General features: G+C 36.5%; 2 protein-coding genes across 4 annotated transcripts in view; both read right to left on the minus strand.

The window, feature by feature from the left end:
* Positions 1-392: 392 nt before the first annotated feature.
* On the minus strand, positions 393-12,971 carry pcmtd1 (protein-L-isoaspartate (D-aspartate) O-methyltransferase domain containing 1). 2 transcript variants are annotated; one of them, XM_041992678.1, is made up of 7 exons: positions 12,753-12,971; positions 9,199-9,245; positions 7,951-8,413; positions 7,458-7,560; positions 6,154-6,325; positions 3,460-3,583; positions 393-3,120 (listed from the first exon to the last, which is right to left on the minus strand). In XM_041992678.1, exons 3-7 carry the CDS (start codon positions 8,255-8,257, stop codon positions 2,747-2,749), a joined length of 1,080 nt encoding a protein of 359 aa, XP_041848612.1. In that variant the 5' UTR covers positions 8,258-8,413; positions 9,199-9,245; positions 12,753-12,971; the 3' UTR covers positions 393-2,746. The 2 variants fall into 2 exon arrangements, with proteins under 2 accessions (XP_041848612.1, XP_041848611.1); XM_041992677.1 differs by lacking the exon at positions 9,199-9,245.
* Positions 12,972-18,675: 5,704 nt separating this feature from the next.
* Positions 18,676-24,314, minus strand: part of st18 (ST18 C2H2C-type zinc finger transcription factor) — a 28,043-nt gene continuing 22,404 nt past the window's right edge. The window contains exons 15-22 of one of the 2 annotated variants that reach the window (XM_041993667.1): positions 24,002-24,070; positions 23,667-23,729; positions 23,214-23,294; positions 21,650-21,871; positions 21,393-21,481; positions 21,197-21,300; positions 20,956-21,099; positions 18,676-20,826 (exon numbers count right to left, since the gene is read on the minus strand). In XM_041993667.1, the coding sequence (XP_041849601.1) occupies positions 20,686-20,826; positions 20,956-21,099; positions 21,197-21,300; positions 21,393-21,481; positions 21,650-21,871; positions 23,214-23,294; positions 23,667-23,729; positions 24,002-24,070 (913 nt within the window). In that variant the 3' untranslated portion in view covers positions 18,676-20,685. Of the gene's footprint in view, positions 20,827-20,955; positions 21,103-21,196; positions 21,301-21,392; positions 21,482-21,649; positions 21,872-23,213; positions 23,295-23,666; positions 23,730-24,001; positions 24,071-24,314 lie in introns of both variants that reach the window. The other variant, XM_041993666.1, reaches the window with a different exon arrangement.

Here is a 24,314-nt window from a genome sequence, read left to right on the forward strand (position 1 = left end):
CAGATCAGAGACTGTCCAACTTTTTGAGGGTTCCCAAACCTTTTCAGGCAGCAACCCACCAGTGGAAGTCCTGTATGTTTGGCCCAGCAGGACTTCCCAAATAGCTCATGCTGTAAAATAAAGTCATTATCATGTTGACAAAAACCTCAGACATCAAACATTTAACCAGCAAGCTAAAAAGCTGCAATCACATAATTTACAACCAGATAAACCCTTGGACAATCTGATTAGGTCAAAAGGTTCCCTCATCAATATTTAACCTGGGATAATAAAAATGCTCCTCATTGGCACTGTTTTACAGCTGTTTCTGAGCTGGGTAGTCATTTCTTAAGTAAGCAAATGAGTAAACAATGTTCTTAAAGAAGCAGTTCCAGTGATTAGAAGACATACACTGTGATTGTGACCTTTATTTTGTGCCACACATTTATGGTGAAACAACACATTTTCAAAATGAACTGCACACACTACCAGAGATCAACTTAAGTCTGATAAACAGCAACAAAACTGTTTTGGCTCTAAACAAATCAACGCTAATTAAGAGCACAGAGTGGGTTACAAATCAGCTTTCGCCAGGTGCCATTTTTCTTAGTCAATCTCATCCACATTAAACAAAACCACAGCAGTCCCATTAACTTTGGTGCAAGGCGTGACCTGAGAGTCGAGGCTGTAGGTCCGCTGCTTTTAGTACTTCTAATGTGCTCTCTAAGGAGCAATAACATTTTATGTATATAAACTGTTGCATGGCTGTAATTGGTTGTGTGAATTTCAATAGATACTATACAAATCATATGGGACTGTTATGTTATTTATAATCAGAGGCTATCAAACTATTCCTTATTGCTTAATTGCAAAGCTCTGTAGAGAATGTAAAAAAAAAAAAAAGTAAAATGCAATGAACTTACAGATAGTAGACATTACCTCTTCACACACAAAATCTACTAATAGAATCAATAGAATAATCAGCCCAGATTTCAAACAAAATATCTTTTCATTACATCAGAACAAAATGAAGATCTAGCACTAATACATCTTATCTATATAACAGACAGCAGTGGTGATTTGATCTACAGAGTTCCCAGTGTTGAGATACAGTACAGCAAGAGGGTGCTACAACAAATCAACTGCAAATTAAACTGAATGCAAAATCATGTAACATTACATACTGTATATATCACTTTTATATAGAATTAATAAACAACATTCAACTCAGTTTTTTCAATACTAAATTATGCATTTGAAGTAAGATGAGAAAACCTTTCTACTGTGTGGTGGTAAAGCATGTAGGAAACCTGTGAGTATCAGTGATGTGCCATTTTCTTTTATCACTGTGGAATGATTTTTGTGTATGTGTGTGTATGTAAAAATTCACCTTTGTTTGGATAGATTTACTATGCCAGGAAGCTCACAGAAATCCTGATGTGATGGGGTATGTTGGCACTTAAAAGCCATCACTATCAGGGAAGTTCTGCAAGAATGTTGTACTTAAACAGGATTTACTTTACTATTAGTCCAGTCCACAATATAAGCCAAAAAATGGCACCTTTTTTCTGTGTTTTTTGTTTTGTTTCTGTCTTTTTTATGAGGACTGCACATTAAGGTGCTGTGATGGACACAACTATAGTCCATGATACAAAAGGCATCAAAATCCTCAACGATTTTGATTTTGCATTGTTTTCAATTTAAAAAAAGAAGAAGTCAAGAGAAATAGCAGTACTATACAGAATTCAAGATTTATCTCAAGGCAATCTAAATGATTGATCATCTTTAAATCTTTTTTTTTTTTTTAAATCTTTTTCTTTTTATTTAAAGAGACACTTCCAAACTTAATCACTCGGGACATCACCTCCAGTGACCAATCAGAAGATACAAAGCCAAGTCAGGAAACCCCACACATGTACACCATCTTCATGCATGTACTCATTATTGAAGAACACTGACTCATGATCAGTTCTCTCAAAAAAGAAAAACTAATGAAGACATGAACTACTTTGTACCATCTGTCAACCATCTTATTATTATGTTAAACCACTGATATGATTAATTATATGTATCCACAATAAGAGGAAAGAAAGATGTAGTAACATGTCGGCAACTCACAGTGAGAAACCACAACGTAAGCAGCCTGAAGAAAATGTCACGTTAAAAGATGCCCTGTAGAAAAAAATGTGAACTCATCTACTCTTTTCAATTCTCTTGTAATAGGAACGTATAAAACACATCATCCTAGTAATAACATAAGTGCTCAATTCATGATTATGCAAGAAAGGCTTGCTCTTTGACTCAAAATGGGACAATGTGGCCTTGTTTGCCTTTCAGTGTCTTTCTGCTTTCACTATTATGAAATCAGACACTGACAGAAGGTTAAAGCTTCTAAAAAAGGTGCAATAATAGTCTTCAACTTAGCATGATCATATTTTAACAAATATAGTTTTATACAATTTATAATCTGCACAGTTCTGCAGAATTCTGATATTTTGATAAAATCTGGATCTCAAAACTGGTTTCTGAAATTATGTCCATTGAGTATATTTTTCCAATTTTTTTTTTCATACATATATACAAAAAAATAATAATAAGAAAAAAAACTAAACTATAACTCTTGACAATCACATTATTATCCAATTTCATTTATGACATTTCTTTCCATTACAGTGTTGCCATCAAGATTAAGTGATAATAATGCTACATTTGTGCTGAAATTTCAGCAGGTAGCACACCCATGAGAAGCAGACTTCCAGTGAATCAGTCACTTCTCTCTGTAATACAGCAAATATGCTTTCAGTGACTCAGGCAGCGGTAAAGCCATTATTTGTTCTCTTAAAACGTTCACTTGCTTGACTATTTCAATGTCACCAATGTCTCTTTCCTCCTCCTCCTCCACCTCTTTGTGCTCCTCCTCAACGTGTTCCTCCTCTTCACTTTCCACCATTTGGGGAATGAGTTGGTTGCCTACAAAAACGTAAGTGTTGATGCGTCGTCGTCTGCAGCGCCTGCGCTTGCGCTTCTGGGGAACTCTTTGCACCATCCCCTTCCCCTGACTGTCCTCATTGGCCAGGTTTCTAAGAGTACGGCGTATGTAGATCCGAGAAAGGTCTTGAAGACTCCGGACGGTCACTGGGGCTGAGGACAAAGAGAGATGACACAGTCCTTCAGGGCAATGTGCAGCATAAAGAAGAATAATCCACACTACTGCACTATTCCTATAACTAGGTCAGCATAAACAAGGAGGTATGTAACAAAATACTGTGTCTCATTGGTTCAAGGAAAGAAATAACTGGCTCTAAGAAGCAGCTGCAGGCAGAACCTCATAAGGCAAAACAAATACTGCATTAGGAATCATCTCAAATCATTTTCAATGTGTTGTCTGATTTATAAATACTGCCACCTTCACACTTCGAGATGAGTTAAACATAAGAAGACAGACAAACAGAGCTTTGGTGTTGAGGCAGGGTAACTTACGCAGATGTACAGTGTCAGGCTTCTCTCCATCTGCTCTGCTCTGCTGCACCAAGGGGGCAAAGGACACCGCCAAGATGTTCTTGCTCTCCCATGTGCACTGGCCAGTCCGGGTTATCTGGGTCAGCTGCATAAACAAACAAAAAACCTCATATCAATGCTGAATACAAAATAACTAAATTAAATCATTGTGCTAGGGCTAAGAATCATTGACTACATTTTTTATATTTTATATATACATGTTTGCTCACACACTGATGAAAATTTTTCATTGTGGGGACATTTTACCCATCTGCCATCACAGATTGTTTGCTGTGAACAAATTTAACACATGGTCTGAGATGATTCTGCTGGGTTTCCAACACTTGTGCACTCCACTAACAACTTCATGTGTTTATTGAGGCTGAGACATAAATAAACAATATGCAACAAAAGAAACATGAACCATATCTGCATAAAAGCTGCTACATCAGACAAGAGCTACAACCAAAATATTAACACCAATATGCATTTTGGGTTTTCTTTCAGCATCATGTTCATGCAAAAGATCTGCAAAGTAACAAAATCCAAAGTCCACATCAAGCAGAAGAAGTCACTCCTGATTAGCTCAGATCACTTTTTAAGTAGCCTGAGCTTTTATTGCTTCACTCATCTACTTAAATCAACATTTAATACATTTACATGATTTCTGCCTGGTGAGAACACCATCAAGCAAATAATGAGCGCAGGCTTTCGCTCTGCCACTTCTGACCAATCAGAGAAGAGGATGTCTTAAAGAGACGGGAGGAAAAAATAGCAATTCACCCAGAAGGACCATCAACAGTTGTCATAATTAATAAATGTCACCAAAGGTCAAAATGACTTATTTAGATGTAATTTTTATTCAGACCAGTACTTTAAAACTCTTGTATTTGTGAAGAAGATGGAGCCATGAAGTCTTCCTCCATCTTTACTTTTTCTTTTTTTATTAATGGCTTAAATTATATGATAATCAAATAACAGATGGATTAATTGCTGTACAGTATTTCTAGAATATAATTGTATCACCAACCAGTCACATCATTAAAATGTCAGCTTGATACATGACACATAGTGGTAAATGACATATATGACAGCTCAAGCCATAACATGAAATTACTGGTCCACAGTGTGACAGTTCTAACACTATTAACCCACATCAGGCTATGAAATCTACTCCTCCATTTATAGCTCAATGTTTCCTTCATAGGGAGAGCCTTATAATTATACACACATTTATATAGCGCTTATCTTTTCATGTCAGGTTATCAAAGCACTTCATGACACAATGCACCTTCACCCTTTTATATGGCATATTTCTTAGAAGACCCTCTCTATCACACACATTCAAGGTTTCATATCTTGCCCAAGGACTCTTTGACAGACTGGTGAAGCTGAGGATCTAACCACCAACCCACCAATCTGTAGCCAAATCTGCCTCCTAACCACCTGTCACAGCTCCTGACTGAGCCTCTAATGAGTTGTAAATGTTTTCACACTGTTTCAGCGCATATTTTCCACCTTAAAAGAATGATCATGATGACACCCATATCATACAATTCCTAATGTTTGGAGCTGGAGGTTAGTCATGTCCATCGTAATAACTTTATACAATAACTCTCTGTGTCCAGAGATGATGAGACCTTTTATATAGAGTAGTATTTAATTTTAATTGGGGAAAATGGTAGAATTTGGCTAAATAATAACACTATAACACTACAATTTCCCTGTGGGGAATAATAAAGTATTCTCCTCACAACGGAATACACAATGAGTGAAGAGAGGGGGTTACAGATGTTGCTTCCTCGCATTTGTATCTGAAGAGTCTTTGAAGAAAAGACAGACGTTCATATATCAGCTTTTTTACAAAGCTCTGTGCTCCCTTTTCCCTCACTGCTGAGTGTTTCATGTTTGTCCACTCTAGAGAGTAATTTTAAAAAGCTCTGGGGAAGATGGAGAAGACGAGAACATCAGCATGTTGGTGATAAAAGACCACAACAAAGAGAGAAAGATGTGTTTTTAAAATAGTTCACATTAGTGTGGACATGGCCTGTGTAAATTCCAGCTGTAGGGCTTTCAAGCTGTTTGATCTTGCAAAGATATTTACTCTAAATTATATTTAATTATTTTCTGAGCAACGAGTATGTTTGCAGGCTGTTTTCGCTCTTAGTTATGCTGCCTAGTTTATTTAAAAAAAAAAAAAGAAAAAGAATTCAGGTGTTCTGCACACCTCGGGTGATAACCAGACTGAAACAACCAAAACCTCTAGTCACAATATTTAATCTTAGTAAGGCTTTGCTTCAGTTCAGCTTTTTTAATTTAATTAAATAAATACCTTGAATTTATCACAATCTGCAGCCATTTTATTAGAAAAAGTTCCTGGAAACGATTTTAAACAAACATACAAAATATCCTCATTGTTCTGATTCATGCTCCTGAGTGTGTCCATATGCACACATCAACCATATTAAATAAAACATTATTTATGCAGCACCGTGTGTGCTTTGTACATGACTGCCTAAATCCAGGGGCAGTTGTGGTTTAATAATGCATGGGCAACTTGCATAACTAGTGTTGTAGGTCAAAGTTATTTTACCTTGTCTTTCCTTATGTTTTCAGTTTTGAATAGCAATCAGGATGTGTCAGTTTTGCATCAGTCTGACAGCCTGCAGCACTTACCTGATCCTCTATAGGCATCACCAGTATGCCTCCAATTTTGAGCAGCACTTTCATGTAATTTTCATGGTCTTTCTGCACTCCAGCGCCACAATAAATGCGATCATATTGGTGACTGTCTGTTGAGATTTCAAGGCAATTCCCCACCACGAAGACAGGTTCACAGAACTCAAACCTGTGAACAGAATATAATCAAAATATCGAAAACATTCATGAAAACCATCTTTTCCCATCTGCCACTCTCACCATCTGAAAGCTGCAAGAAAAATACGTAAAGCTGCATAACCTTTATCTTGCATAGGCTGTAGCCCTGAAGATTTGTAAACATTACCTGAAAGTACTACATGCTAGAAAACACATTTCTGAAACTGTGGTAATGGTCTCATTCTGGACAAAGCCAATAAGATAGATTGTAAATAGAGCTGGTAATCTTCAGGAGAAATGATAGAAAAGCAGCCTGCATGATGATGATGATGACCATGTTGTGTTGATCATGCAACAGGCTTTTAAGTGAAGACTGAACATCTGCGATGAGGAATAAAAAGTGAAATTTAGTTAAAGATGGCAATGGAAATGTATATTTGACCACTGAGCTAAAGGGACAACGCTGACAGTGTGTAGCAGTTTCAAGAAACAAGTGACTGTTATTTATAACTGAATTGCTGAGTTCTACATTTATCAAAGTCCTGCTCTGGGTTCTCTGAATGTGGCTTTAACTGCAAATTTCTACAAAAATGATCAGTTCATTCAGTTTGCAAACATTAATTCACCATTTCTTAAAATGTAAAAACTCTTTGGGAATTGCATATATTTGTAACTTTGCAGAGCATACGTGGTGGCACTTTTGAAGTCACTGCTGCTGTAACAACAAAGTATAACGCAAAAAATCCAATTTGAGGAATGGATTCAATGACAGACTTATCAAAAGCCAAAAAGCTGCAGAGCTCTTTGGTTACACTGAATACCTCGGTGGGCCATTTGCTGAGCACATGTACTGTTCTTTTGTTTTTTTGTTTCGTTGCTTTTTTTGGCTACGGCAACAACACGGATAAAGAACTGCGATGCCATTTGGCTCTATGGCTGCTACGATTTCAGCTCTGTGACGTATATCCATCACCATGCTTAATTTATGAAAATGTGTGTGTGGTTTGGCAGCAGTTGCTCTGTGTAGGTTTTCAGTGTTGTAAAAGTGTAATACTTTTCCTCCTACGGAAAGTTAATTCTATCAAATTGTTGAGAAACAGCAGTTATTCTACCACACTGCTCTGTGCTTATTTATTATTTTATATTTTTATTTACGTACTCACTTATCAAAGCTGTCACTATTCTTTATGAATTCATCCAGCTTCTGTCTGGCATATTCAACAACGTCCTTGTGAAGCTCGACACCATGGTTCACTCCAAACGGCCCTTCAGATAGAAAAAAGGATGAAAAAATATATACATATTAATATTATTTTATCTCAAATTAGTCATTTCTTGCCCAAATGCTGTGTTTTTGTGGAAAAAACATTAACTGGGTTTTCACTTTGACTTTGTTATGTTTTTAATTTAAAACCTATATTTTAATTTTTCCTCCTGTTTGTTAAAATACAACTTTTTTTTTTTTTTTACATTTCCTAAACCAAACAAGTATTTGATAACAATTTTTTTCTAAAAGAAAAATTATGTCAGCCCAAGAGTCTCAAATGTCAAGTTGTATGACCTCTCATCCTGGTAAATTGTCCAATTTAAAGAACATCTTAGCACTACCCACGCATGGAAGAAAGATGCTGTGAAAAAGGGCTACATGAAAATTACCTATTATGAGGCCAACCATTGTGCTCAGGTAGCCGGTTCCACTTCCCAGATTGAGGAAAGAAAGTCCTGGTTGCAGTTTGAGGGCCTCCATCACCTCAGAGTATATACAGGGAGCAGAGAGGTGTATGTTTCCGTGCTTCCACGCCAAGTCTTTGTAGGCACTGTCTCGATAACCGTCCAAATAGTAGTCACCACGGTCTATGGCCCGAAAAGCCTGTTCCACTTTTTCTGTGCGAATATACTGAGCCTCCTTCAGGTTATCAATGAGATCATCATTGTCCTCCCCGGCGCTCACAGCTCCCCCCATGGCAAAAAGAGAAGAGACACACAACAGCTTAACTCGTAACCAGGAAAACAGAATCCTCCTCACAGCGGCATGGAGACGTAGGCTGTCTGAAGGATCCTGCCAATGTGAGTCGTCAATGTCGGTTCAGACGGCGTTCATGTCCAGGCAGCAAGTGACCTGAGAAAAATCACAAAAACATATTATGCCAAAACGCCTGCGAGGAAGTACAGTGTCTGGTTAGATCGGCAAGTGGGATGCAGATATGAGATGCTGATTAAAGTGAACATCTATTATTCCATAACCAGGACTGTCTTATGATGAAAAATTAACAAGCAAGAGAACCAGACTGAAGAATTTTCCATTTTCACTGAAGACTCTGACACGAGTCTGACATGCAGGAAGAGCACAAGTGCAGTTAATATCTTTGATGATGTCTCCATTCAATTTGCCTTCAAGGGCCACTGTGAAATACATGCTGACACGCTGACATGGCTTACAACGATGGAACAAGACCATCATCAAGGTGATTTATTACTTCCATATTTCTTGCAATCATATGACAAAATATCTGCTGTTAAATAAAAATATTCTACTGGGTTAAAAAATACACTATGCGCTATGAACACTTTGGTACCAAAACAATATCCAGCCAGAGTGAATGGATTTAGTCAAGGCGCAGCCATGGGAGACAAGTTCTGAATTCTTTCTCTGCCTCCTCAGCATCTCAACATCTGACTCAGCTAATAAAGATTAAATTCAGAGGTGACTTTGCAGTGGGAGGCCTGGTAAGGTAATTTTCCTCTGGCAAAAAGAAGCATTGATTCTCTCACCCGTCACTGGACATACAGCAAAACATTTTTCATCTCCTCCTTTTCCCTCTGTAGGCAATGAATGAAAATCCAAGAAAATGGGTCAGAGGAGGTATTCAAGTAAATTGCTTTTGGGCACTACTGTAGTCTTACCAGTGATAATCCACTTTCTTGAAACAGTGGTCATTATCAATCCTCTTCTTTACCACAGATAAGAAACAAAACAAACAAAAAAAGTTAGGCAAGAACATTTGTTGCAACACTGAAGCTAGCTTTAAACCTCACTGGTAAACACAAACATGATGTTGTGGACTATGTAATGACAGCATATCAGCGTTATCTGAGGTCATGATTGGCTGCTGTGACTCGGTTAGGAACACCACTAAAACATGTAGAATGACGAAACATGAAACAGAACCTCAGGCAACACAAGATCTGGTGGTGTAACTAAATACGAGAAGCCTGTCTAGGCAGCACAGCAAGACGCACACTGCTTATCAACAGCGTGGGTAAACTCATAATACCCATGTTTACCAGCAGTGCAAACTCAAACAATTTGCAGCAATATTATGATGCTCATATGTCCATGACTTAAGAGCAGAGAACTATACTAATATTAATTGTACAGTAAAAAGAAACCATGTATAATTAAATCTCATAATAAATCTAAAGTAACAACCTCCACTCTATCTCGAGTATTGACCTTACGCAACTGTAATCCTTAATTTGTGTTTCGTGCTACATTAACTATGAGAAATACACACTCTGTAGCAACTTTAGAAGGAACATATGTACAAAGATATTAATTATTGTGTTCAGGTTTACTGACACTATCATGAAGGTGTTGATTTAATTAAATGTTTTAGCATCGAGGTGACTGTTGGTGATTTTGTTTAACTAAACACAATAACATTCATAGGTGTCTAATATTCTGACTCTCACCAAATCTGTAAATAGATCAAACAGCCCAGTAAAACAGCAGCTTAAAATCTGAATTCAGTAAAAAAAAAAATCTAAAATCCTTTTCAAAAAAGAAAAAAAAAAAACAATAACTTTGTAAAGGCTGAATTTATGTCACAGCATTAGTATTGAATTGCACATGTTCAAATGTACTTTAAAAAGAGGTATAAGCAATAATATCTGGCTGAGTCATTTACAAAATGTATTTTGGATTAAACGTGAGTAAATCTGTTCCACAAACGGGAATTTGATGGAAATGTTCAAGTGTTTGCATTTGTAATCTTATTATGCTCAGCAAAGAAATTCCCTTAAATAAAATAAAATAAATTAAAATAAAATAAAGAGAAATGGGTGAGAGTTATGGTGTAAAAACGTAGAAAGCACCTGCTTAGTGTACTGTAACGCAATACTAACAGTCCTTTAATAGTTATTTATACTAAAACTAAATTTAACTGCCATAGCAGCACAGCACTGAGGAATGCAGAGTTGGTTGATCTGCGTCCTTGTAGCATCAATGTAGTAACTTCTCCAAACTTTTTTTTTCTTTGCTATCCACATTCCATATATTTCCACATTCAATATACTAGGTTAATTAAAACCTGCTTGATGCATTCGTATGTGTCAAACCTCGGACAAATATCTTACACATAATCCCTGTTACATAGTTAATGGGGTAGGAAGTTGAATCAAACAGGAAGAGGTGTTTCAATTATTGTGACCCTCTGAATTCAGCAGGTGTTTTAATTAGGGTTACAGTACATCCTTCAAAAACTGGCTTAGCACAGTCCTATGAGACAGCAAAAACAAGACCAATCTTTACTTTTTGTTCACTGGAACAGTAGAAACATTTGCTAGAACTAGCATTATTTTAAGATTTCATGTTTTATTTCTACGATATAAGATTTTATGCAGTCTTATGAGCTGGTCACCATGATGACCTTTCCTTTAGCACCATCTTCAGACTACATTACTTCAGTGCTCACCTGTGGATAAAGCCTATTAATACGGATTTTAATAAAGTTATTCCTCAAACTACCAGTAAGAATAGTATGGATTGTTACGAATTAATTAAAAATATATTTTCACCTCTCTTTATTTCTACAAATTTGTTTACAGGACTTTCTTTTAATTAGACCTAAAACGACTGTGCTGGCTTTACCAAGAAAATAAGTGTGTGTGTGTGTGCACAGAAGTACATATATTTGAAGTTTTGGTGTCTTTCATTTCTGCTTTCTATGTGTGCTCACACAGAAAGTACATAGTTCAAGGATGATAGAAAATCTGGGTTAGAGACACAGACTTAAAAAGCTTAGGGCCTCCTGACAACCAGTATACCAGTATATTTTATTTTACCTCAATTAGCACTCGTTGCAACTATGCTGCCTCCTGAGTTTGATAATAAGCACAATTAATGCTGACATTGCTATCCTTTTCTGATGTGTAATCAGTGTGCATATAGTGAATGCACCATGTCTGTGCTTTGCATTCACTGAAGAAACTTCTAGCTGAATTATTACTTATTATTACTTTTATGGTGGGTGTCATGCATATAATGTATCATTTGTATTCTAATTACCACAGTATCATGGTACCACTGGCCTTTATAAAACTAAAAAAAAAATCTAAATCTTACGTTTGCTTGATTCTTAAACTCTATGGTATGGTGAGCAGGGCTGTTTGTTCTAATGTAAACAAAGTTACCTCAATGTGAGTTAAACCCAGCAAGGAGAAAAAAAACTCAGTAATAAGTTGTTTACCACAAGGAAGTTGTCTTATATCATGCATACGTTTTTATTTTTTTAATCAATTGTCCGCACAATGGCGTCCACAGATGTTTCTAAATTCCCTGAACTGACAGCTGATGTGGCCAATCCAGGTTCCAGCCGGTCACGTGCTGCAGTTGCCACACAGATAGCAAGCTATCAGCCAATCAGCGGCCTGACCACTTTCTTCGCACTGCGTGTGACGATGGAGCAAAACAACAACAGCGTTTTCATATACTGTTGTCGGGTACTGTAAACCAGACTCATTCTGTGATAACAGTCGTTTCAATTTGTGGGAAACACATGACGACTCAATCACACATTAAAGTAGCTGTTAAACACCGTGAGAGAATTTGCTGGGTCCGAACATTCATTCAGCTTTTGTTCCCACTTGTCGAGCTGCACGCACTTTGCTGGCCAGCTCTCTGCAGTGCGATTAACCCCAATCTTTTGCTGCAACTAGCTAAACCGCTTCGTTAAGGAGGATGAAATATCAGCCCTGCAGGTTCTGGTAACTGCTACGGAAAAATGCCAAGAAAAATAAAACAAACAAACAAAAAAAGGTAATTTGTCGGAGCGTCATTCGCATGATGTTAACACATTTGCGACAGTAAAGATCCCCATCTAGCCTGCCACGCATCGACATAATGTGTGAATCTCAAGGCAGGATAATTAACTCCAGCTCACAGGTTAACATTTAACTTATCATAAAATGTTAGCTAACGCTATCTGAGAGGCAGTTGAGTTGGCTAACGTTAGCTTTTGGTGGGCCTGAGTGCGCCATCATCAAAACAGAGACAAAGCAGGTTAGGTAAGCTCGACTCTTTATCCTGCTGTTAAACAACCAGCTGACACATAACACAACCACTCTTTGGTGTCACGTCTTATAAAGCTAACAAAATTATTTACGACCAGCTAGACAAACCAGGTAACTTGCACAGAGAAAAACAACAGTTGGAAAAACAAGAAAACAAAAATACTCACAATGTCGTGTCGCATTTACTCACTCCTTGCAAGTGGATGCACCGAGGACTGCGACGGTCAGTGACAACTGTTTTCACACGCTAACAGCCCTTTTCAAGAAACAAATAACTAGTTTACGGAGCTAACTAGATTGTTAGTAGGTCGAGAAAAGTAATAATGGCGAGCTGTTATGTCGGAGTGGAAGAAGAAAGAAACAGCTGAGTGGAGGATGTAAACACAGGTCACGTGATTTTAAAACGTCGACAGAGGGAAGCACTGTTGCTCTATCTATCTATCTATCTATCTATCTATCTATCTATCTATCTATCTATCTATCTATCTATCTATCTATCTATCTATCTATCTATCTATCTATACTTTTTGGACTAAGATTCAGAATGGAAGGGTATTACTAAAGAGCCTTTCTGTTTGATTTAATTTGAATTTCTGATTTAACCTTGATATATTAACCATCTTTAAAATGTTTTAATGTAAAAAATAAGAGCATGTTTACCCCTGGGCTGCATGACACTGAAAGGATGTGGGAACTGAGGATATCCACCATATCCGTCAATGTTTTCAGTGAATATCAATAACAAAAGTATGCTGTGAAAAATACAGATTTATTTTGTTTACATTAGTCAAAATTAGCAATCAGTGGTCCAAAGCTTTACTTATTGATCTTTTTCTGTGTTGATGTGAGTATGACATGTATTTAGAAAAATCCTAAATATTGATGAGTGAGTGGAAATCTGCATATGTGTCAGCAGAAAGCATATAATGCAGAAACTTGTCAATCACATTCACGCCATAAATTCTTTAAAGGATAAACAGCTTATTTCTGTCATGGTATGTCTTGGTTTATATCTAACTGAGCTGACCTGGCATTTAATCTAATAAACACAACCATCACTGATGCAATTTTCCCAAGACAGCTGTAAAGAAGAAAAGTTTTTTCATTATCCTGAATTTAAGAGAGTGCAAAAGATCTTGGAAAGCATCACGCACCTTCTATTCCCACACAGTTCTCTTAATGAGAGACCTAAATTTAGTCTGCAGATGGGTTCTAGCTGGCTGTGAAAGTGTTTGGATGGATGATCACCTGGTTTGAGGAAATAGTTGTGGTGATCAGATGTACGCAGGTCTAGACTGAGCAGCTTTCACTGAAAAGCCTTTTTGTTGGTGTTGTTTCTTCAGTACTAGACATAACCTCATCTTTTGCTCTTGTTTTTTAGTAGTACGACTTTTAGAGGGATGGTTTACTGTGGGAAAATACTCTAGTAGTAGTAACATAATATTTATTTTCTCTATTTTCAATTTTCATTTCATTTGATGAATGCTGCAGTTGATAGTTTTTGCAGTGTGAGCTGCTGTTTTCACTTTAGTGTAGTTCGTTTACTTCCTCATTGTGGTTTCACTGCATAACAGAGGTGCATAGCTCCACTTACATGACCACAGACTTTCAAAAGTACAAAGTAAAAGACTGATACACATTTGAGAGTCTCATGATTTAATACCTCCTCACCCATGATAATTTTTAAGTTCACTCACTGGCCTATCAGTGGACCAAACTAATGAATTAAACACAATCAGTATTTCCACCACAAGAATGGCTTGACTTAAGTATCCACAATTAATGTCTCATGAGACCAGAAAACAAGACTGGAACAAGAATTGTTAGCGACACAGAGGTCAGCAGACTCACCGCAACTAAGAAAGTTTTCAAAAGTTCAATTGAATCTTCTGATTTTATATAAAATATCCCTACTACACACTGAACGTAGGACAGATTGCACATTTAGCCACCAAGCGACTATATGCATGCTGCTGTCACCATTGTCAGTCTCAACACAGCATGCACATTACAGGAAGAGAGAACCTTGTGTGGTGTGACAGGAAGTTGTTTGCCACCTTCAAGACAAACTAAGCTTTAGTTTTGGCTCGTACAAGCACTTCTCTTGTTGTATGCTTTCCATTAAACAAAGAGGTTTAAACATGCACTCAGAGAAAGAGACAGAGCAAGAGATAAGACAGTAAAAGATGACCAAATTCCACAAGACAAAGTTAAAGATGCAACATTCTTTAATATTTTTTTGTTTTTCCTTGATTTAAAACTACATTGCAAGTTGCTCTTTTGAGCTTAATTAAAGATTTTAAATTGTGTTTAGGTTGGCGATCTGTGTATGTCAAGTCAATACTTTCTGCTTGTTGTTTCTCGAACGATAATATTATATAATTAATTGTCCCACTTTACAACCTATTCTTGTTCTGTCTTAATATTTTTTTTCTAAATTACATTATTTGTGTTTGAAATTTGCTAATGTTCGGTCAAGTCCTTTCTTTTCTCTTCAAACAAATTGTTTCTTGAGCTGAGCTGATTACTACTTCTCCAACTATTTAAAAACTAGAAGTTTTATTTTCAGAAAATTCTGCATCCTCACTTTATTCAATCATTCATGTTTTCATTGCATCCGAAAGTCTTAATTTCATCATTACGTTTTCCACAAAGCTCATTTTGACTTTACTTGCTAACTTCTGATGTTGAGTTTTACGATGAGGGTACGGGAAAAGTTTACTTCTAAGGACTCCTCCATGTGGATTATGTTTATGTGAAGTTTGCCACCTTTCAATAATCTGGTCAATCTTCTCAACGGTCTTTTGCCTCAAATGTGTATCAATTCTCCTTTTTTAGAAATCCTTTAAGCAGATCTGGTTCTCCAGACCTCAACTTAACCTCCACAGTTCTTATCCTCTGCAAATCATTATTTGCATCATGAACTGAGAGAACTATTAATTGAGGATTAATAGTTTTTAATAATCTTTCTCCTGTTCATGAGCATGAAGCTGCTCAAAGGAGCCCATGGCTCCCCATGCTTGACATAACCCGACCTTTCCTTGCCACAACTGTGAATAAGCCATTGTCTCAACAAAGTATGTATGTAAGGCCTAAGACCTTATTTATATCTTGGAGCTCATGTCTCGGGATTTTTCCTTTCTTTTGTCTATGCTTAAATTGTACAAACAATAGTAATATATACAAAAAATGTAAAAAAAAAAAAAAAAAAATGTCTTTAATTTTTTCCCCCCTGGAGAGCAGTCCATCTTCTACTTAGAAATGTTGCCAGAACTTTTGTACGCCATTTCTTATACAGTGTGATGGATGCTGCGACCTTTTAATTGTGAAAACTGTGATAGATTTTCTTTTAGGAGTCAACTCAAAATTGATGAGCTATTTTAATTATTTTTGTTAAAAATAAAAATAAGATCCTGAGAAAGATTTTGTAAGAGACAGTATGCACATGCATGCTTGGATTGCTGGTCAGATAGAAGAAACAATGAGACATCACAAGGCGTTGTACTAAAATAAACATATTGCCACTCTTGACATTTTATAGATTTTAAAATTTATGATGAATGATTAATTTAATCAAAGTCAACTCTAAGTCAGCTTTATTGTCATTTCCGCTGTATATACAAGATACACAGAGGAATCAAAAGTATATTTAGTTTTTGTCCTCTCTACAGTATGGAAGCCCATTTCCGTCACTCTGACGAAAAAAAAAACCCATTGTATCTCATTATTATGAGATAGTATCTCAAAATAATGAGATACTTAAGTCATAATTATGAGATACTATCTCATTATTATGAGATAGTATCTCATAATAATGAGATACTATCTCATAATTATGACTTAACTATCTCATTATTATGAGATAGTATCTCATAATAATGAGATACTATCTCATAATTATGACTTAAGTATCTCATTATTATGAGATAGTATCTCATAATAATGAGATAGTATCTCATAATTATGACTTAACTATCTCATTATTATGAGATAGTATCTCATAATAATGAGATAGTATCTCATAATTATGACTTAACTATCTCATTATTTTGAGATACTATCTCATAATAATGAGATAGTATCTCATAATTATGAGATACTAAGTCATAATTATGAGATAGTATCTCATAATAATGAAATACTATCTCATAATAATGAGATAGTATCTCATTATTATGAGATACTTAAGTCATAATTATGAGATACTATGTTTTTTTTTTTCATCAGAGTGACGGAAATGGGCTTCCATACTACAGGGTAAACACAACTTAATAAATAATATTAAAATAGAGAATAAAGAACCTATGAAATATAGAAAATGTAAAATACAAAGTAGCCTTAGGAAATGTGCAAATTGTGCATAATCATATGCATAATAGAGACTTTACATAAAGCCCTCTAAAGTGGTGGGCAAAGTTCTTTGGTGTGTGGGGTGACAGATGTGCTTGGAGGGGTCCTTGTCAGTGTGGGGGTGCTGGTAAAGAGTTCAGTTTCCTGAAAGCCTCATGAGACTTTTGCCCAGTAGGTCAGAGCTGCCCAGACGGTAGGAGACTGAACAAGGAATAAGAGGTGGTCCATGGTAATGTTGACAGCTTTCCAAGTGCATGTCTGTGCATGTCTGAGAGGGGAGTGGGACACTGATGATCCTGCTAGCTGCATTCACTATCTCCTATAGGGTCTTCTTGTTTTTGGCAGTGCAGCTCTCATACCAGATAGTATGCATTTCATCAGGATGCTTTCTATGGTGCCCCGGTAGAAGGGGGTCATGGTGGGAACCGATGCTCTTGCTCTCCTCAGTTTGCAGAAGAAGTAGAGACTCTGCTAAGCCTTTCTTGCCAGTGATGTGATGTTGGCCAACCAGATGAGGTCATCAGAGATGACGCCTAAAACTGACAGCATGGTGCTTTAAAACAACCTGACATTAAACCCCTTCAAAACCAAATTATGGTTTATTGTCTTGAAGTGCAAGGTGGAAAGAAACTTGCTCCTCTTTACATTGAATGAGACATGATAGAGAGGGTCACTTACTGGGCACACAAATTTCTGGGCACATATTTCTCATTGGACCTCACATGGATATTCAACACTACCTTATAGGATTTAAGTGACAGCAGTGGCTGTAATATTTTAGATCAGTTTAAAAAAAGTTAATCTGTTTCAGAGACTGACTGTCCATTTATAAATATTCTGCTGAAAGCATCATCACCCATGACATTCTGGTGTGGCTCAAAGACTGTACTGTTGCTGCCAAGGAGACTCTGGAACGAGTGAGAAAATCAGCTGAGGACACCATAGGGACTCTGCTTTCTTTTCTCATACATATATCCACTGCTCAGTAAAATCTGCCACCCCGCAAACAGGCAATCAAATTCAAACTGATCTTTACTTGGGTAAACCTCATTTGTCCAACAGTAAGTGAATGGAGCATATAATATACTTTACATGTTGTTCTACATCAACACTGTCATTTACTTGGTAGTACAGTATTCATGCGGCATAATCTTGCTAACTGATAATATTTGTCCGCCCAAACTGCTGACATTAAAAATCATAAAACCACCAGATGTGATGGCTCTGTTAGATGGCCAACAATGCCAAAGAAGCACTGAAAAAACTTGTGTTTTGGCAAAAAAAAGAAAAAATAAATCAATGAGGGCTAGTTTGTGCAGTGCAGCAGTGATGAAAGTCAAAAAGCGTAGGAACATCCTAATTAAACCATTATTGATGGAAAAAAATATGTGTTTGATTAGACAAATTTTGCTTTAATTTTTACATTACACTTTATAATAATAAGTTCATTATTTACTAAAACCTGGTTTCCCGATTAAAAAGGTTCTAGACCCACCCCTGAACATGTTATATTGGTCAGCATCTTAAAATCCATGGGTGTTGCATTGGTTTATTTTAAATGAAAATATCAATCATACACCAAACTCTTGGCAGCAATATGACCTGTTTTTTGAGTGTAATGTACAAGAATCACCACAAGGTGTCGCTAATGCCCCATGAAAGCTGATACCATCAGACTTCTGGGAAGTCTTCGCTGTCGTGTCATTAACGTCGGACTCCAAAGCTTTGAGAAACCACACAACCATTTGAAAAGTTTATTTCTACCATACACAAACTGTACAACACAGCGCATATCTGTTTATTATGAAATAGTAAAAGTAATAGGAAGTTTCAATTTACAAACTACCTTAACTGAAAAAGAAAGCATTACATTTAAATGTAAAAGAAAAAAAAATAATACAGTACAATTTCATATCATACTAATATCGTTCCACAAAAAAAGCATTTCACATTACAAAACATCAAATACTAACAGGGAAAAAAATAAATATTATTCACAAAACTTCCTGAGCGAACAATGTGTGGTGTAGGAATTAAATACAAGAAATTATAGATAAAGGATTGTTAGGTTTAAAGAGTGTGATACAGTTTTTAAAAGATTACAATTTTTTGAAAGATACTGAATATCTGGATAAAATAGGGTCTTGCTTTTTTCTGCAATTTGGCTCTTTTGCTGTTCTTTGAAAACTAGGCTACATGTCTTTAACTTCTTTTTGCAGAAATGGGGAAAATAAAAGTATTGCTTATATAAATTCATTTTAAAATTGATGGATTAACCTAAAAAAATTGAGAGATTTAGATGTGTGGAGCAGAGAAATTACTAGACATTTCTTTAAATTGTGGACATCAAGTGTTGAAGTGAAAACACAAAATCCTCTTAATACAAAAGTGCAATCATTGGAAAGAAATAACTCATTAACTGTCAACTGTAGTTTTTCTATTTTAAAAACACATTTTCCTTTTTTATATTTAATGATTGAAAGTGATCTGCGAGTTGCTGTGGCTCCATTCTGAAGCAGCTACTGTTCAAACCTTCCCAAAGACTGCTCAAACTTTAAGACTAGTTCAAATGTTAAGGCCTGTCAGCAATTTTAGGTAAAACAGTAGTATATTTTTTTGTCCCCTTTCCATGCTAGAAAAAGAAATAAAAAAGAAAATAAACACCAGACTTTCAATCTCAGTCATGATATCTTTAAAACCTGACTCTGAGATTGCAGCTACTGCAACAACGGTATTCAAACAGTCATCAGGAACGGGTCTTCCTATGAAAATAATTGTACTGTATAATAAATCAGACACCATCCACATAATACTGTCCTACCACAAAACATAGTACTTGTATATTTTTATGGATTCATATACATTTAGGCACATACTATATGCACACTTCAAAGTGTGTGCACAGAAGGCAGTTTAATATCTATATATTTTTTTTTAAAGAGAAAGACATCTTGACAAAGTGTATTTGTGATTTTTGTTGCACTCCTCTTGTGGCACGCTTTGCAAAACATTCACTTCACTGAATGATGTTGCATTCTTGGTCATTGTCACCTCCTGTTTGCATTCGGCTGTTACTGGTTGAATAGAAAAAGGTACAGTACTGGTGCATCACATTTTATTATTATCTTTTATCTCACTTTGTCTTACCATACATTCAGTTTCCAATAAAGAAAGCAAAAGCAATGCTTCAAAATATTGATGCGTTGTAGTTTTGGTAAGTTTTGCTTTGAAGGGCGATCCAACTTATAATCTAATAACAGCAATAATAGTATAGGTTTTTCAACACTAGATGGCGAAAGTATGCCATGAAACTGGAATGTGTTTCTATATAATTTACAATGTGCAGAAAGTCAAAACAGATTTTTCAAACATTAAGCATTTACAATTTAAGAAATAAATAAAAATTGAGGAAATAAATACACTGATGAACAAATATAATAATAAATAGCAATAATATAAGAATGACATGAACACATACAAATTAAAATCAAGCAAACCATACAAAATAATTAAGTGCAAGAGGGGGTAAAAAATCTCACCAGGATAAACATATCAAGTGAATGCAGAAACAGTAAAAGCATTACAAATCTGGCTGGTAATTTTCTCAGTGCAGTGTGTTTACCGGGAAATGCCAAACACATTTCCAAAAGCCTTGTCTTATACATGCAGCCGAGCCAGCACTCTTCAGTAAAATAGAGCTATCTAGTGCCATGATCCCAAGTCAAAGAAACCTCTTGGTAGCTTTACAGCTTAAACATGGATGCCCTTAATAGCCTGTTTGATATTATCCAAGAGGGCCTTGCACTCTGGAGAGTATTCATGCTCCGAGTTGTTGTACATATCAGTTAATGTGTTCACATAGGCTTCAAAATTATGCTCACTGATGGGTCCCTGCAACAAAAACACGTTTGACCATTAGTGAAAATAGCATAGCAGAAAGGACAATTTGAAGAAAATGAGTTTTCTTTCAGGACAGGTTTGATATAAAGAGTTGTGGTTTGTGGTCAAGGCTTACTGTACCATTTGAGGCAGCTGAATGTCTGTTAGACTGTTAATTAGAGCTTGGCTAAGGCGAGCGAGCTCCTTCAGAAGGCTGTCATTGTGCTGTTCGATCATCTTGTTCTCCTCCTCAATCGTCTTCAGGTTACATTCCATTGACGAGATCTGCTTTCGGGTACAAAACGAGAGGGAACTCATCAAATTAAATGAGCAATGATCTCAAACTTTTTCTTAAGGTGAGCTTGTGAGAATAAATATTTACCTGGGTTTGGAGTTGCATCATGTCTGCTTCTATTTTCATGTTGGAATCATTGAGTTCCTTGATCTCATGATCCAAGTGTTGAATATCTTCTTTGTTTTCAACACCTGTGTTAAAGGAGATAGTCTTATTTGCCACATTTAGTCAGAAAGAACTGATATTTTTCATGTTTACACACATTTAAGATCTAGTAGCTTACCACTGCTGGCTTTCAGTTTGATAGTCATCATCTCTTCATCGGAGTGCTTTTTCTTGATACTCTGTGCGTTCAGTGGGCAACCTGACAAGCTAGTCGAGCAGACCATAAAATAACAACTTTAATGGTGGAATATCACAAACTTTAGCCTCAAAAGAGAGAGAATTTGAATAGAAGTCAAGCTGTCATTGTATAGTAAGAATGTAACATGTCGACCAGCGGTATTGTTTAGAGATAAAATGGAGGACAGATGACCTCACCTTCTGTGAGTGGCAAACACATTATTGGCATGTCCAAGGCCATTGCAGCCAGGCAAGGGACAATGGGGAAGTTCCTGTTTATTGGCCTTCCAGGCAAAGGGCAGCCCATTGATGGACGACTCCTTCTGTCTTTTGGCAGCAAGTGGACAACTGCCTGCACTGCGGTGGGATGTGTATTTTCCCGATATATGGCCTTGTCCGTCACATCCAATTACTGGACACCTACCAGAAAGACAGACAAAGAGTTGCAGACGTTAAAAAGCTGCATACACTACTGAAAAATTTAACTAGCTTGCATTTAGCTGCATTTTTTGTGCTGCAACTGCACAAAATCACTCAACTGCACAAAAATGTCATGTACTTTACTGTTAAACAAACAAAAAAATATATCTGAGATCATTAAAAACAACCTCTTTCAATAAATAGACCGGAAGATTTGTTAACCATTAAGTTGATTAATCCATCCAAATGCTGATTAAAAATAAAGTCGACAAAACTAGAGATGGACTCAAATAATCGCATTAACTATAAGTTACTAATCCACTAAAACTTGGGTTAGAATGAGCGCTCGGCTCTGCTGAGTGGATACATTTTCAAGTGAGTAATATTTGTGCCTAAAAAAAATACATGAGAACAACTCATGCTGAATATCATTAAGAGTTTGTCAGTTGCATTTCCAGGCCTGTTTTCTGCAGGTCAGTAATGGAGTGACATGAATTACAGATAATTGTCATGTTTCCCCTCATGCGAAAGAATGTAATTTGGAGGTGGCTAACCCGTTCCCTTATTGATAAAGGTGAAAGGTCGCCTGAGATGATACAAATGGCACACATGCTGTAGAGTGCTGCAAAAAGCTTGTTTCAGCATTTTGTTACCAGACAGCACGGCAGCACTTAGAGGACAAAACAACACCAGTCCCATTACTTACATCTACCACAGGTAGGTAGCTTGATGCAAGGCTCCCAGACAATGGAGGCATGCCATATGGCCCACTATTTACAATAATCTAGGGACATTTGCTACCCTCCCCCTTCCTCTCCCTTTCTCTCTTAATGTGTATGAGATCTACTCCAGTCTAATTCCTAATCTCATGGCCTTGCATTAGTAATTAAAAAGAAAAATCTGGGTCCAGATGTATAAGTAAACAAGGACTCATACATCTGACTTTGGATTTAAACTGCAAATCAATTACATTATTCTTTTTTCCAATAACACTTTCACAGACAAGAGTGATTAATGCAAATGAGTGCACTGCCATCGGCAATTCAACATTTTCTTAATATACTATAATTATAAAGAAAGCACTCAGCAAAGAGTGATAAGCCAGATATTCCATTCAGAAAATAGGGCCAACACAAAACCCTGGGAAAATCCTACAAAAACATGCTGCTAATCCTTTGGAAAATAATTCACTAATGTTGGGGCAAGAGAAGAATTATTTTCTTTGTTTAACTTAATGGCCTGCAGGTATATTGCACAAAAGCATGACGCAGTTTCACTATGTTTTCTTGTTATATTTTGAGCCTAAACACATGACAGCAGGATGAGGAGAAAAATCTCTTACTTAAGCTCCTGCTCGTCTTTGTCGTCCTTGTTTGGTGTGAGCTTCAAACCTCCTTTTCTGGCACGTGGACATCCTGACAGGCTGAAAATGGTTGGAGACAGTCAAATAGCATGAAGGAAACAGTATTGACGAGGTACACGAAGAGCTAAGATTATACAGCGGACAAGAGATTTATGGAGTTCCAGCTGCACATGTTTAAACAAATAAATGAAAATAAGTTTTCATAGATAGATAGATAGATAGATAGATAGATAGATAGATAGATAGATAGATAGATAGATAGATAGATAGATAGATAGATAGATAGATAGATAGACAGTTGAATCCATGAAAACAAGAAATCAAAAAGTGCAGCATGCTTGCAGTATAAAGTGAGACTTTCACCATCTGTTTGAACGCTTTGCATCTGACAAATACATTTCATGCTCAGTTGTGATGATTTTTCTCTGCTACCTTCTGTGCGAAGCATAGTTCCCAGTCACATGTCCAGATCCATCACAACCAGGTGTTGGGCACCTGCAGGTTGAGAGACACAGACACCAGGTGCTTTTTACAGCAAAAGACTGTGAGCCGAGCTGTGGATTCATGCTAATATGCAGAAAAGTAGTACAAATAGCGAAACAACTACATGCTGAGTACATAGAAAGCTTGCATGGTGTGCAGTAGGAGGGAAAGGGAGGAACAGAGAGGAGAGGAAAAGGAGAGAAACCCAAGCTGAAGGAAAAGGAAGCTGCAGAGTTTAATGTGAAAAATCCTTTAGTGAAAATAACAGTTTTCAAAACACATACTTTAGTTCCTGAGAGTTGGCTGCCATCAGTGATTTGAGTGTTTTGTCAGCCAGGGGACATCCAGACACACTAGAGAGGATAAAGAGCTAAGAGTCATTTTAATTCACTCTTTGATCACCGTTGAATTAAATAATCTTAATACAATGTCTCAATACATATTTATACAAAATTATTTGAAAACACTACTTCCTACACACAAGAAAGCTTTTTCTTGTCACCGCTTTTTAAAAAAAGTGTCATGTAATGTAAAAACTCTACCAGCTACAGTTTATACTACAAGTTTTTAGATATAACAGTGAACATAATTAAATAA

Source organism: Melanotaenia boesemani, chromosome 8, assembly GCF_017639745.1.
Source record: "Melanotaenia boesemani isolate fMelBoe1 chromosome 8, fMelBoe1.pri, whole genome shotgun sequence".
NCBI classification, from domain to species: domain Eukaryota; kingdom Metazoa; phylum Chordata; class Actinopteri; order Atheriniformes; family Melanotaeniidae; genus Melanotaenia; species Melanotaenia boesemani.

Coding starts and splice junctions, on each gene's coding strand:
- pcmtd1 (XM_041992677.1), bottom strand. CDS start 8,257: ATGGGGGGAGCTGTGAGCGCCGGGGAGGACAATGATGATCTCATTGAT. Junction 7,561..7,950: donor AATGGTTGGCCTCATAATAG/GTAATTTTCATG, acceptor TTCTATCTGAAG/GGCCGTTTGGAGTGAACCAT. Junction 3,121..3,459: donor GCCTGACACTGTACATCTGC/GTAAGTTACCCT, acceptor CTTTGTCCTCAG/CCCCAGTGACCGTCCGGAGT.